Source organism: Blennius ocellaris, assembly GCF_963422515.1.
Source record: "Blennius ocellaris genome assembly, chromosome: 22".
NCBI lineage: Eukaryota > Metazoa > Chordata > Actinopteri > Blenniiformes > Blenniidae > Blennius > Blennius ocellaris.
This window is the reverse complement of record NC_137671.1, coordinates 15,710,819-15,722,941: the sequence shown is the minus strand read 5'-3', so window position 1 is coordinate 15,722,941 and position 12,123 is coordinate 15,710,819. Positions and strand designations below refer to the sequence as shown.

The following is a 12,123-nucleotide window of genomic DNA, read 5'->3' as shown; positions in this document are numbered from 1 at the left end:
GAATCCGGTTGGTCTTGCTGCTCACAAAGTGCCACCTACATACAAAAGCTGGCAGGTAAGTTCACTTAAAAGCTCTGCACTAAATACAAACCAGACCATAAAATGTCTCGGGGGGGGGGGGGGGCAAATAGAGCTCTGTACTGTTTGTTTGTACTCAGATTAATTAGAGAAAAGAAGCTGCCTGTCTCCGTCCAGGGAGTTCAAACCCTCCAGGGGAAACAAAGCTTGGTTTCTCTGTGGAGAGCGTATTAAATCATCATTAGAGGTCTGACCTGTCGGGATTATGAGGACTCCTGATAAAGGGACGGTGGAAGGGACACCTCTGACCCCTCTTAAGAGACGCAACATGCAGCTGAGAGAATGAATTAATCAGAAGCACGAGAGCGGTGGAAGTACTTTAGCGAGGCGAATAATTGCATGAAAAACCAAAAGCTTTCATCTTTGTTGAAAGCTCGGCACAACAGCAGAATGTTTTTTAAAAGCAATCACAAACCCAAGGTTACGTGATATTGTGCTAAGCAGCGAGCTTGAGCTCCGTTTCTATGATGAAGCCCCCCCCCCCCCCCCCTCCACTTCAGTCTGTGTTTAAATGGACCTGGTGTCCACTCTGTGTCTCGTCCCGCCAGGTCCTGAAGGCGCCAACCTGTTCATCTACCACCTGCCCCAGGAGTTCGGAGACCAGGACATATTGCAGATGTTCATGCCTTTCGGAAACGTGGTCTCGGCCAAAGTCTTCATCGACAAACAGACAAACCTTAGCAAGTGCTTCGGTACGGGCTTCCCGCAGGGGAAACACACTGCACCTTTTTTGTCCACCGAGTCTTTTAAGCTCTCGTTTAACGGATAAAGCTCATACAGTAGAAGGATGTCAAACATCTGGTTGAAACAGGAGTTGTTTGTTCTGCCTGTGCTCAGAACTCATGATCACGAGTCAGAAAATGCTCCAAACGTCTCCCAGGAGTTGGAATTCCAATGTTTTCATGGGAAAATGGAAAACTTTCCACAACTTTTTGGAAAAAGCTCAGTCTCCATGGAAACTGAAAGTTTTCTGAAACACTACAACAGGTCCTGGTCACCATGGCCATAGTAAATAGTTCTTCTGCACATGCTAAGTAGCGCCAATCAAAACAATGTTTCCTTGTTTGTGTCAAGAGTCCCAGTCCATATTCTCCTGAGACTTGGTAGTTTTATTTTGACAGTCACCATAATAACAATCCAACTTCTGTTCACTAGAATGTCTGTATTCTCTCATTGTAAACGTTTAGAGCGGATTGTTCTCTGCTACATTACAAAAACAAACAACAGTGCCAACTAGTGGCCTGTCATGTTAACTGCATTGCTTTCAGCATTTCTGTTGTTTCCAGGGAGACGGAGTCAAAGCGTTTTTAAAAAGTTAAACCTTTTTAAAAAGTTAAACTTTTGAAAACCTTGTTTTCAAAAGTTGGCTTTTCCTCCCTTTCCACGGAGATGAAGTCAGCGCGTTTTTGGAAAAGATGCGTTTTAAACGTTGCCTTTTTCCACAGAGACTAAGTCAATGCGTTTTCAAAAAGTTGTGGTTTTTCCCAGTTTCCATGGGCACAGAATTGAAGTCAGAGCATTTTCTAAAAGTTCAGCCTTTGAAGCAGATTTCAAAAAGTTCTGTTTTCATTGGCTCCAAGCTCCATTGTCATCTAAACGGACACCAGTGTTGCAACAAACGTTTTCACATGAAGACGTCGTGTAAACGGGGCCAAAAACATCCGTACAGAAAGCGTCCATACAGCAATAATACCCTCCTATCTTCCCTCTAAGGGCTGTGGTCTTAGGTTAAGGCAGTGGTTCTCAATTATTTTCTGTCATGCCCCCCCGAGAGGACAGAATTTTTTTCAGCCAATGATCAGTGCAAATGATTCACTAGGATGTGCATTTTTTTAAACTGAACACAGTAACATTCAAAACTTTAAACAGTAAACATTGGTCACTTGTCAGCTTCGTCAGCTTATTCCTTTTCAAAAAGGAATATGACTTTTTGATTTCTTTTGTGCAAAATTTGCAACAACATTGTTTATATTTTAGCTGATCAAAAGGGATGAAAAGTGCATAACATTTGCATTTCCTTTCCCTGAACATATTGTCTATCCAGAAGACAATGAAGCACTGAACCCTGCAACATTTGAAACTGTCAGCTACATCAGTTTGAACATTTATTAAATGTGTTATAAAACACAAACTTCTTTCAAACTTATTTCACAGCATGTGTCTCTTATATATGAACACATTCAACCTCAATACAATTTACTATCACTCTGCCAGATGCACAGTAAATCTCTTTAAAAAAGACATTGTACAAATATTAGTCAGGAGAAGAGTCTGCTGGTGTATTTAGTGGCTGCTGGGAGCCTCTTTTCACAGCACATCTTTTCAAATCTGGGCTTTTAATTTGATATTGCTACTCTTAGCTCTTGCTAACAACTTTGTCAGAGGCTAACAGTGCTTTTTTGTTTACTGACAAAATGACCGGCTTGTTGGCGATACTCATTGAGTTTACGATGAAACAACTCCAATGGCTTACTGACATAACTGGGGTGTATGGTCTCCAGGTGTATGGTGTATGGTCTCCAGGTGTATGGTGTATGGTCTCCAGGTGTATGGTGTATGGTCTCCAGGTGTATGGTGTATGGTCTCCAGGTGTATGGTGTATGGTCTCCAGGTGTATGGTGTATGGTCTCCAGGTGTATGGTGTATGGTCTCCAGGTGTATGGTGTATGGTCTCCAGGTGTATGGTGTATGGTCTCCAGGTGTCGTCTTTATTTATTTGGTTTCATGCTCCGCTGGCAGAGTTTTTAGGCATAAAACACAAACGGGTGTTTCCTGGTTTCCGGCGTGTTCACGGTAAACCCAAGGGCGATGTAGCATCGTCATACCTCCTGCTCTTACTAGCTTTATGTTTACTGTCACCTGTTTTCTTTTCCTCTGACGCCTCATCCTTTCTTCTTTTCACTCCTGTCAGAAACTTCTCCACCTCTCCTCCTCCTCCGCCAGCTCTGTACACCGGTGTTCAGTGTAGTACTTCTTCTTCTCTACTGGTTGAACAGGCAGCCTGTTGATTAGTTTGAGCACTGCTGCCACCTAGTGGCTGGAGGCCCTTTTTTATCGTTCAAGCATGAATAAAGACACTAATACTGAAAGTCGCGCCCGCCTCACGCGCCCCACCATTTGAGAAGCACTGGGTTAAGGTTACCGGATTTCAAAAGGGGCGACTTAATCCAACGTGCTGAGTAATTTGGGGTTTTAACTCACGTCTGTGTGACACTGCATTCTAACTGCTTGGGCTCTTCTCCGCAGGCTTCGTCAGCTACGACAATCCCGTGTCGGCGCAGGCCGCCATCCAGGCCATGAACGGCTTCCAGATCGGCATGAAGCGGCTGAAAGTGCAGCTGAAGCGCTCCAAGAACGACAGCAAGCCGTACTGATCTTAGCGCTAGGGTCTATCTGCTCCCCAGGTTAGCACTGCTAGGGTAAGTCGCCCCCACAGAAACAAAAAGAATCTCAAAAGAAACAAACAGAAACAGCTTCAGCGAGCCGCGGCGTCTCCACGCGGGAGGTGGGGAGGGGGCGGGAGGGAGGGAGGGGGAGACGACCTACAACCACTCTGAGGGAGACACGCCTTGGTTTTCTTTTTTTTTTTTCTTGCTTTTTTGTGAATATTTTTATGTTTTATCTTTCAAGTATTATTTATTACCCTTTTTTTGACACACATGAACGCTTCCATTACCACCATTACTTTGTGCAATTTCTTTTCAGTTTTTTTTTTATATATATATATATATATGTATGTATATATATATATATATATATATATATATATATATATATATAAACATATAATAATGGAAGGAAGTAGCTTTCATGGGTAGCTTTTTAAAAAAATTCTTTATCATTTTTTTTGTGATTATACATTTTTGAGAATGAGTTTCGTCAGAACTGATGTTAAAAAGGAGCCATGATGACTTTTTGATTTTTGATTTTGTCTCTCTTCTTATGAACCCGAGCCCCGATGAAGGGTTCGAGGTTATTTTTTTTTAACTTCTTTTCTTTCTTTTCTTTTTGACTTCCAACACGCTGATATGCACATTCGACCTTTGACCTCCGTGGTGTTGGCTGCTGGCCGCCGTTGCCCTTGTGCCTGCCCGGGAGCAAAGGCTGCGAAAACTTTAGTTGCCTCTTTACAGTATTAGGCCACGGCAATGTCATCCTGCCGTACCGACCACACAGAAGACAAAAAAAAAAAAAGATTTATGTGGAAATTAAAAAAAAAAAAATCTTTTTTATTTCTCAGATGTTAAAAAAAAATTACCAACCACTTTTTGGGGTCAGATCACATTGGTCTTTTGTTGAAACATTAACAGCATGCTTAAAGAAAAGAAAAATCCAGAATTTGATGAAGGCTATAATATTACTACAACTAATAATAAAAGAGTTTATGAGTTTAAGGGGGTATCTGAAAATACTTGATGTTTGTTGAAAGATTAAAAAAAATTCAAAGTACAGAATGCCACAGGCCTGTAAATTTTATTTGTAAAAAGCAGTTCTATTTTTATACAACATTTTTACTGCCTCAGATTTAAAAAAAAAAAAAAAAAGGATTTTATTTATTGCCTATCGTTAAGTTATTGGACTCCTATAAAGTATTACAGCATCCATTGACCCTTGTGGACAAGTCTCGTGGAATTGGGTTTGATTTTGGTGTTTTTTTTGTTCTGTTTTTTGACATTTTTTGTTGTTTCAAGTGCAGAAACCACGATCAGGACGCACATTTCGCTCGCTGCCATTCAAACCACAACGCCCCCCCACCAGTCCACTGTTTAGTCAAAGCCTCTCTGTGTCTCTCACCCATGAATGCACCTCTCACCGCTCTATCCCTCATTTTCTTTTCCTATTGTTTGATATTTTTTAACCTGATTTCGTTTCCAGCATTTTTTTTGGTTTGTATGTAGCGCCGCCCCCCTTTCTTATTCCAATTGTTCAAAAAAAAACAAAAAACGAAAAGTCTTTCCTCCCAGTCGATCCATCCGGGATGTGATGGATAAAGCTTTGTGTGCTATCTGTTCTCTGTGTGGATGAATGTGTACGTGTCAAAATTAGTATCTATATAAAGGAAATCTAAGCTAAAAAAAAAAAAAAATGAAATCTATGTTCTGCCAATCTGCATCACCGTTGTCCGTTCGTTCGTTGTTACCGTTTGTTGTTTCTGATTTTTTGAAGGCAAAAAAAAAACAAAAGAAAGTTGACTGTAGTGGTGTGGTTTGCTCTCTGTGTGTAACTCTCTCCTCTCCCCTGTTTTTTCTTTTTCCCCTTTTAGAACAACCCATCTCCATGCCTGTTATAGCTCATCGTTTGCCTAGCATGTCTCCGTGGCGTCCCCCCAAATAAAACAAACAAAAAAACTCAAAATGAAAAAAAAACAAAACAAAACAAAAAAAAGTGTCATCCTCCCCGTCATTGTTTTTTCTGATGTCTTTCCCGAGCTCACCTGATCATAACCTGGTTCTCCTCCTCCTCCTCCTCCGCCGCCGCCGCCTACTGACTTTTTCAACTTTTTTGGACTTTTTTCTTTTTTTAACAATTTTTTTTCTCTTTTTTTTTTTTTTTTTTTTTTGAATTTTGTGTGGTTTTTCTTTGTCGTTGATTTTTCTTTGTTTGTTTTGTTTTATTTGCATGTGACCTCATTTGAATCTGGGGGGGTTTCAGGGAGGGGAGAGGGACGGGAAAGAAAAATGAATCAATGTGAAAAAGATATAGAAGCTGCATTCATATAAGAGAGAAAAAAAAGATTTTTAAAACAGACGTTTTGTTTTTGGAGAAAAAAAAAACACAACCTGTGGCAAAGTGATTTCCATTCAGTGTTTTCTTGCATTTTTTATTTTTTTTTCTTCTTCTTTATTGTTTTTCTTTCTTTCTTTTCTTTTCTTCCTCGTTTAAAGTAAACTTGAAAGTTCACTTCGGGAATTGGCGCGTCATCTTGCTTCTGGTGCCGACGCGAGAAAAACTACACAAAAAAAAAGCCAAAAAATATTTTAAAAAGAGAGAGAGAGAGACCCAAAAAAAAAAAAAAAAAAAGCGGGCCAGAAGCAGTCCACGCCAGTTTCTCTGAGAAATAAGACTACTTCCAAACAGTTTTGAATAAAAACTGTCTGATCAATATTAGACTCTCTCAGAGCTCTCTAATGGTTTTTACATTTTTCAGGCAGTGTAAAGTTTTTTGATAAGGCCATTTTAAGTGGCTCTGTTTCTCATTCAAAGTCTATATATAGAACCACTTTTTTCTAGAGTAGTTTAAAGGTAAAAATGAAAAAAAGACATTTGCCCTGTTTGGGGGGGAGAAATGCTACCTACTTGTGTCACCTTTTGCTGAACTGACTCACAGATAGACAATCCGTGGTTTAAATGCACATGAAATGACCTATATTTTCTACTGTTTAAATGTATAGAGGTTACAAAAAAAAAAAGCCAAAAAAAAAAAAAGATACTACGATTACCTGTAAACCCGCGTTAACGTCGGTGCTTCTCGTGAGTTTAGTTGTGGTTTCATCACAAGTCTAACGGTCTTAAATGTCTCATGTTTTTCAAGAGAAGACTAAAAAATCAGTTTACTTGAACAATAGACAAAGCCTTTCATATTACTATAATAGTTACTTTCTTTCTTTTCTTTTCTTTTTTTTTATTTGATTTTCCTTCATTTTTAATTTTTAATTTTTAAGGAGTCCCTATTTGCGAAATTTCTTGTTGGTTGATTAGCTATATGAAATTCCTAAAAATATATATAAATATAAATATATCTATATATATATATAATGTCAGCTTGTGGAGCATCAATGTCATTATTATTTTATTTCTCTCGTGGGAAACAATATTTAGATGTGTTTCGTTGTTCGGCAAAAATGTCTTATAAAGAAAAAAAGACAAGATCAGTGGAGTTTAGTGCCAAATTCTGAAAGGTACTTCCTGCCTAGCGCGTCAGTGTATTTCTTGTGAAATTATTTGATAACATGGGTATTTTATTATAAGTGTTTTGTATGGATCCCTCATATTTAAAAATATAGATTTAAAAAAAGAGTTTGTTAACTTGCTATTCTGTGGTCTTGTTGCCTGAAAAATGTCATGTTTGCTTTTTTTTCTTTGTAAAGATGTACAAAAAAAAAACCAACAAAAAAAGTGCCCATGTGTCATATATATATATATATAAATATATATATAAATCTATATACACACACACACGTGCAGACACACACTCACACACACTCTCGTGCAGACCTCACAGTTTACTTTGTTATTGTGCATGAGAGCCCCTGAGCGTGAAAGCCTCCTCAGCAACCGCCCGCCCAGCGTGCACGCACACACACATACACACACACACACACACAAGCGCGTGTATACACACACACACACACTGATGTTTTTAGCCATTGTACAGCCGCTTTACTCATCAAAGCCTTACCACAGATCTTTGCACTCCTGTCTCTCTCTCGCTCTCGCACACGCAGGCGCACAACGCGAGACGTCGGGCTCGTGTCGTTTGGATTTTTTTTGGTTTCGTTTGTGTTCGTCGTTTGTTTTTCTCCTCGGGCGAAGAACACGAGGTGAGGGTCGAACGCGAGGCCTTATTTTCTCAATCCTCTCTGAGTGGTGAAGTCGAGTCATTCGTTTCCGTGCGTCACCTCAAACACGAACACGCACGCCGCTTCCATGACGTAAGCACACGGCAAGACTCCGTTCTGGGATCTTTCGAGGAAAAAGCACAGCTTGTCACCGGCGGATAGTCAAACGCGCCGATCCGGACGTTTCGGAGCAACTGTTTTCGTTTCGCGCTCCTTCTTCTTTTTTTTTTTCAAACTTCCAAGCGGTTGTAAGACTTATTGTTGTTGGTGTTAATGGGCCAAAATCATGTTTAGATGCCAAAGTATGTTGATGACATTCTCATAGTCGAGCCGTTTACATGGCACAGTGTTGTCAAGTCTATTCAACTGCCCCTGTTCTCCCTCCCTCACTCCCTGAAAAGCCTCGTTTACGGTCTGCAAAAAAAAAAAAAAAGGCAGCATTATTTTCTACAGAAGCTCACCAGTCGCCTTAACCAGGGAGCGTCGTTACCAGTATTATAAGAGTAGAAGATGTTGTTCGAGTCACTAATGTGTGCCAAGTCACTGTCCGTGTACAGTCAGCCTCCCACTTGTCCAGGTTCTTCGCCATTTTCAGGCCCAAAATGGTGGTTTTATTCACAGCGTGGTGAGAGAAAGGAGGAATCAAAATATCGAGGTGAGAAGGAAGCCGGTTGTTGTCTCCCAGGCTGACCGCGGTTATTAGAAGCAGGGCGATGTGGAGAGATGTCTTATTGGAATAGCGACAGGGGAAATAAAGTTGGTTGGAGAGGAAAGGGTCACGTCCGCGGGTTCGCGGAAAAAAAAAACAAGCCAGAGCCGAGATGAAGGTAATACAGCTTTCATTATCCTCTCGAAGACCAATACTGAACTTTTATCTGATCTCATGGAGGGAGGTGAGCAGACTTTTTTCTCTTTTACTTAAATGCAGTACACACACACACACACACACACACACATATACCCGAGCCAAAACAGCCATAATCTACCTGTGCGAAAAGCCGGACGCGAATCGTCCAATCAGTGTTCATGGACCACGTTTCTTTTCAGCTCTGCACGTGCAGGTTTTTGAAAGGTACAATTTGTTTGATTCTTGATGGAAAAGGTTTGAAATTCCAAAACAATGGGCAGGATTTGAGGAAAGAACAATCACGTCGGATGAATAATTTCTAACTACGGCCTCGTTTACACGACAACAGCAGAAACCTTGAAAACAATGTAGTAGGTGTGCTGGGCCACTAGTGGCGGCTGTTGTTTTGTAATTAATGTACACAGACAGTTATTATGATGACTTGTTCTTATTGGCCAACTACTGAGCATGTGCAGAATAACTATATACGGCCGTGGTGCTCTTGCACAGTAGCAGTGATTTAGAACCGTTGTGTTTCCACGGAGACGTGGTCGGAATGTTTTCGCAAAGTTTTATCTTCGGAGCCGATTTTACAGAAACGTCGGGTAAATGGGTTCAAAGTCTCCTGGCTTGTAATGCCACTTTGTACCACAAGAGGGGGCAGTGAGTCATTCAAGCAGAAACCTTTTGATGTATGGAGATAGACTGAACAACACAAACTCACCACTGCCACCCGAAGCACAAGAGGAGAACTGCTCAAAGTCTGACATATTGTACCTTTAAAATTCCTTCACCGCACACTCTTTTACGCCTTATTTTTTTTAATTTACTCGTTTGTTACGCGTTGAGGCTGCACATCCTTGGCAGCACGCAGCTAGCCGTCGTTTAAAAAGGAAAAAAAAAGAAACCCAGTGTCGTCGAGATCCAAACTGCGTGAAGCGTCTCGTCTTTCGTTTTCAACGTCGAAGCACAAAGAAGGGTCGTGGAAACGAGAGTTTCTGTCGAGCGGCTCACCTCAGGGGCTGTCATCGCCGATGCTTGTTGTAATCTTTCTATCTCGTCACTGTTCACTTCTCTGTTTTCTCCTTCTTTCTTAATTATCTTAAGTGCTATTTATCAAACAATGAAAACTGAAAGGAACAAAAAAAAAAATCGAACTTGTCGTTTCTTTGCATTTATGGCTTATGTCAAGTTTTTTGAGGAAATGTTTCGTGTGTTCTCTTTCCGTGGCGTAAAAAAAAAAAAAAAAAGAGCTTGTTGTCTGTAGAAAATGATCCAATTTCTTTCTTTCTTTTTTTGTTGTTGCTGTTGATTTGTTTTCTTTCAAATCTTGGTTTAAAAAAAAGGTTTTCAGTAGTTTCAAAGTTATTGTCTTGAGAGAAGCCAAAGTCAATGCATTTCAGTGGATCCTGTAAGCGTGATGTATGTTTGTTTGACAACACTTGGAAATCTGTCACTGGATGGGATTTAAAAAAAAAAAAAAAAGTACATAAAATGCAGGCTTTCCTATTTCTACAACTGATTGTACTTATGCATTTTGTACCAGTGGAATTTTTTATACTGGAGATTAAAGGATACAACAAAAACTCTTAGAAACAAAGCTGTCTGGCCTGGTGGTGTGGCCTGACCTGACTGGTCCCCGAGTATGATTTCTAGCTGGCATCAAGGAAGTTGGCTTTTGATAACAGATTTTCTAGAAGATCTTTGGCTTTATTTCTTTCACTTCTTTTTCCTCACGTGAGTGTTCTTTCTGCCTTTGTTTTCGTTCTTTCTGTATTTTTCTTTCCAGACGATAGGTGAGTGTCTTTCTTTTTTCTTTCTTATTCTTTGTTTTGTTTTGTTTTTTCTTTATCAGTAGTTCTAGCAAGTTTGTCTATACAACAGCAGTAAGTTTCATTTGACTGTATTGTGCCGTCTACACGATAAGACAATTATAGAAAAAGAAGGAATAGAAATATTTAGTCACCTTCAGTGGATTAATGTATTAGTTTAATAAAGAGATCAACTAATTAGAAACTTTTTTGCTTTTAGCTGTTTAGATTTTTCCGGTTTCTCTGTCCTTCTCTGTGAACTAACTGTGTAGCTGAAGCAGTCAGAATTATTTTTGTAAACGTATGTTCTTGTGTGATGCAGTTTTTTGCTTCTGTCTCCTATATTAAACCATTTTTCCTAATACTCGTCGCTCTCTGTGTTGTTATGTTCCAGTGACTGTCCGATGTTGTGCTGTTTCATGGCCTCTCCCTCTCTCTCTCTCTGGTTTTCTCTCCTCCTCCTCTTCGTCCTCTATCTCTCTCTCATTCAGTCTTCCACACTTTTTTGTGTTTTTTGTTTTTCTCCATAGTAAAGTTGAGTCCACCCCTCGAACCACGCTGTTCTCACTGAACATAGTGAATATACATCCAGGTGTTTGTATGTATATTACTGTGGAGCCCAAGTTGGTGCGCGACAGTCCAAACAAAAACCACCCAGATGGAGTGATGGCATCCTGTGAATAAATCAAGCAGGAAACATTTGTTTTTATGTACTTTTGAAGGAATAACTTGACATTTTGGGAAATGCAAAATTATTTAAAAGTGGTTGTAGATCAGAGGTGTCAAATGCACTTTAGTTCAGGGGTCACATACGTCCCAAAATCATCTTGAATGGGCCGGACCACTGAAATAGTGCCCTAATCACCCTCAAACTGACACTTTCTCTTTGTTGTGGCGTAGAGTATACGTTTTAAAAAGTCTACATTTTGGAAACCTTAAACCATTGCTCAGATAAATTGTTACAATCTCAAAAGAAAACACATTTGATTAAAACTTCTAGTTCAAAATACAGTCAAATTATTATTTTTTTATTTTTTTACCATTTCCTTGGTGGTTTGGTTTCACAAGTGAATTAAATAGTTAAAAAAATAGAAGTTGTATAGTGTGGGTGAATAATGATCTCTGTTAGTATGATTTAGCCATTTATTCACTTGTTTTCAATACATGCAAAAGCTTTAAATCAGCAGTGTTTCATTTTTAGTGAGCTGAACCAGTAAAATAGTAATATACTTCTGTTTAAATTTAAACTTTAAAGTATTTCTTTACAGTGGTGCAGAGTTAACGTGATGAAAATGTTCACAATCTCAACATAAAGCCAATTTTAATGAAACACTCTGCAAAATACAGTGAAGTGTCCAAAAAAGCTTCTTCTGTAGTTGCTGCATTGTGGATGTTTTGGACACAACACGACACTGAGACCCGAGCTCAGATATCGGTGATGATGCTTATGAAGCTAGCAAAACACCCATAATGCAACAGCCTTTTGGACATTTCACTGTATTAAAATATCAATATTTCCATCACGTATACAAATTAAATTAAATTTAAATGTTATTATGGCACTATTTTACCAGTCCGGCCCACTGAAAGTGAAATTGGACTGCGCCTAAATTTACTTTGAATTCCCTGTTCCCAAAATACAAAAGGCTTCAGATTTCATGAAGTGTATTTCCCAGATGCTAAGCTAACCTTCATGTCTTATTTAAATCCAACATCTTATTCGTCACTTAAATTCACTCAAAATGTCCTCTTCAGGCAGCTCACTCTAGAACGACCTCTATGGGGTAAAAGCTGGCGGCTGATTGGCCGACAAGCCCGCTGTCCGCTG

The 12,123-nt window shown here is 39.6% G+C and overlaps 1 protein-coding gene across 8 annotated transcripts in view; it reads left to right on the top strand.

Annotated features, from left to right (window-relative positions):
• The window catches only part of celf2 (cugbp, Elav-like family member 2), a 237,182-nt gene extending 226,553 nt beyond the window's left edge, over positions 1-10,629 (top strand). For 7 of the 8 annotated variants that reach the window (XM_080518093.1, XM_080518091.1, XM_080518089.1 and 4 more), the window contains 3 exons: positions 627-770; positions 3,325-3,497; positions 5,342-10,629. In XM_080518093.1, the coding sequence (XP_080374219.1) occupies positions 627-770; positions 3,325-3,452 (272 nt within the window). In that variant the 3' untranslated portion in view covers positions 3,453-3,497; positions 5,342-10,629. The remainder of the gene's footprint in view (positions 1-626; positions 771-3,324; positions 3,498-5,341) is intronic. The other variant, XR_013937105.1, reaches the window with a different exon arrangement.
• Positions 10,630-12,123: the final 1,494 nt, after the last annotated feature.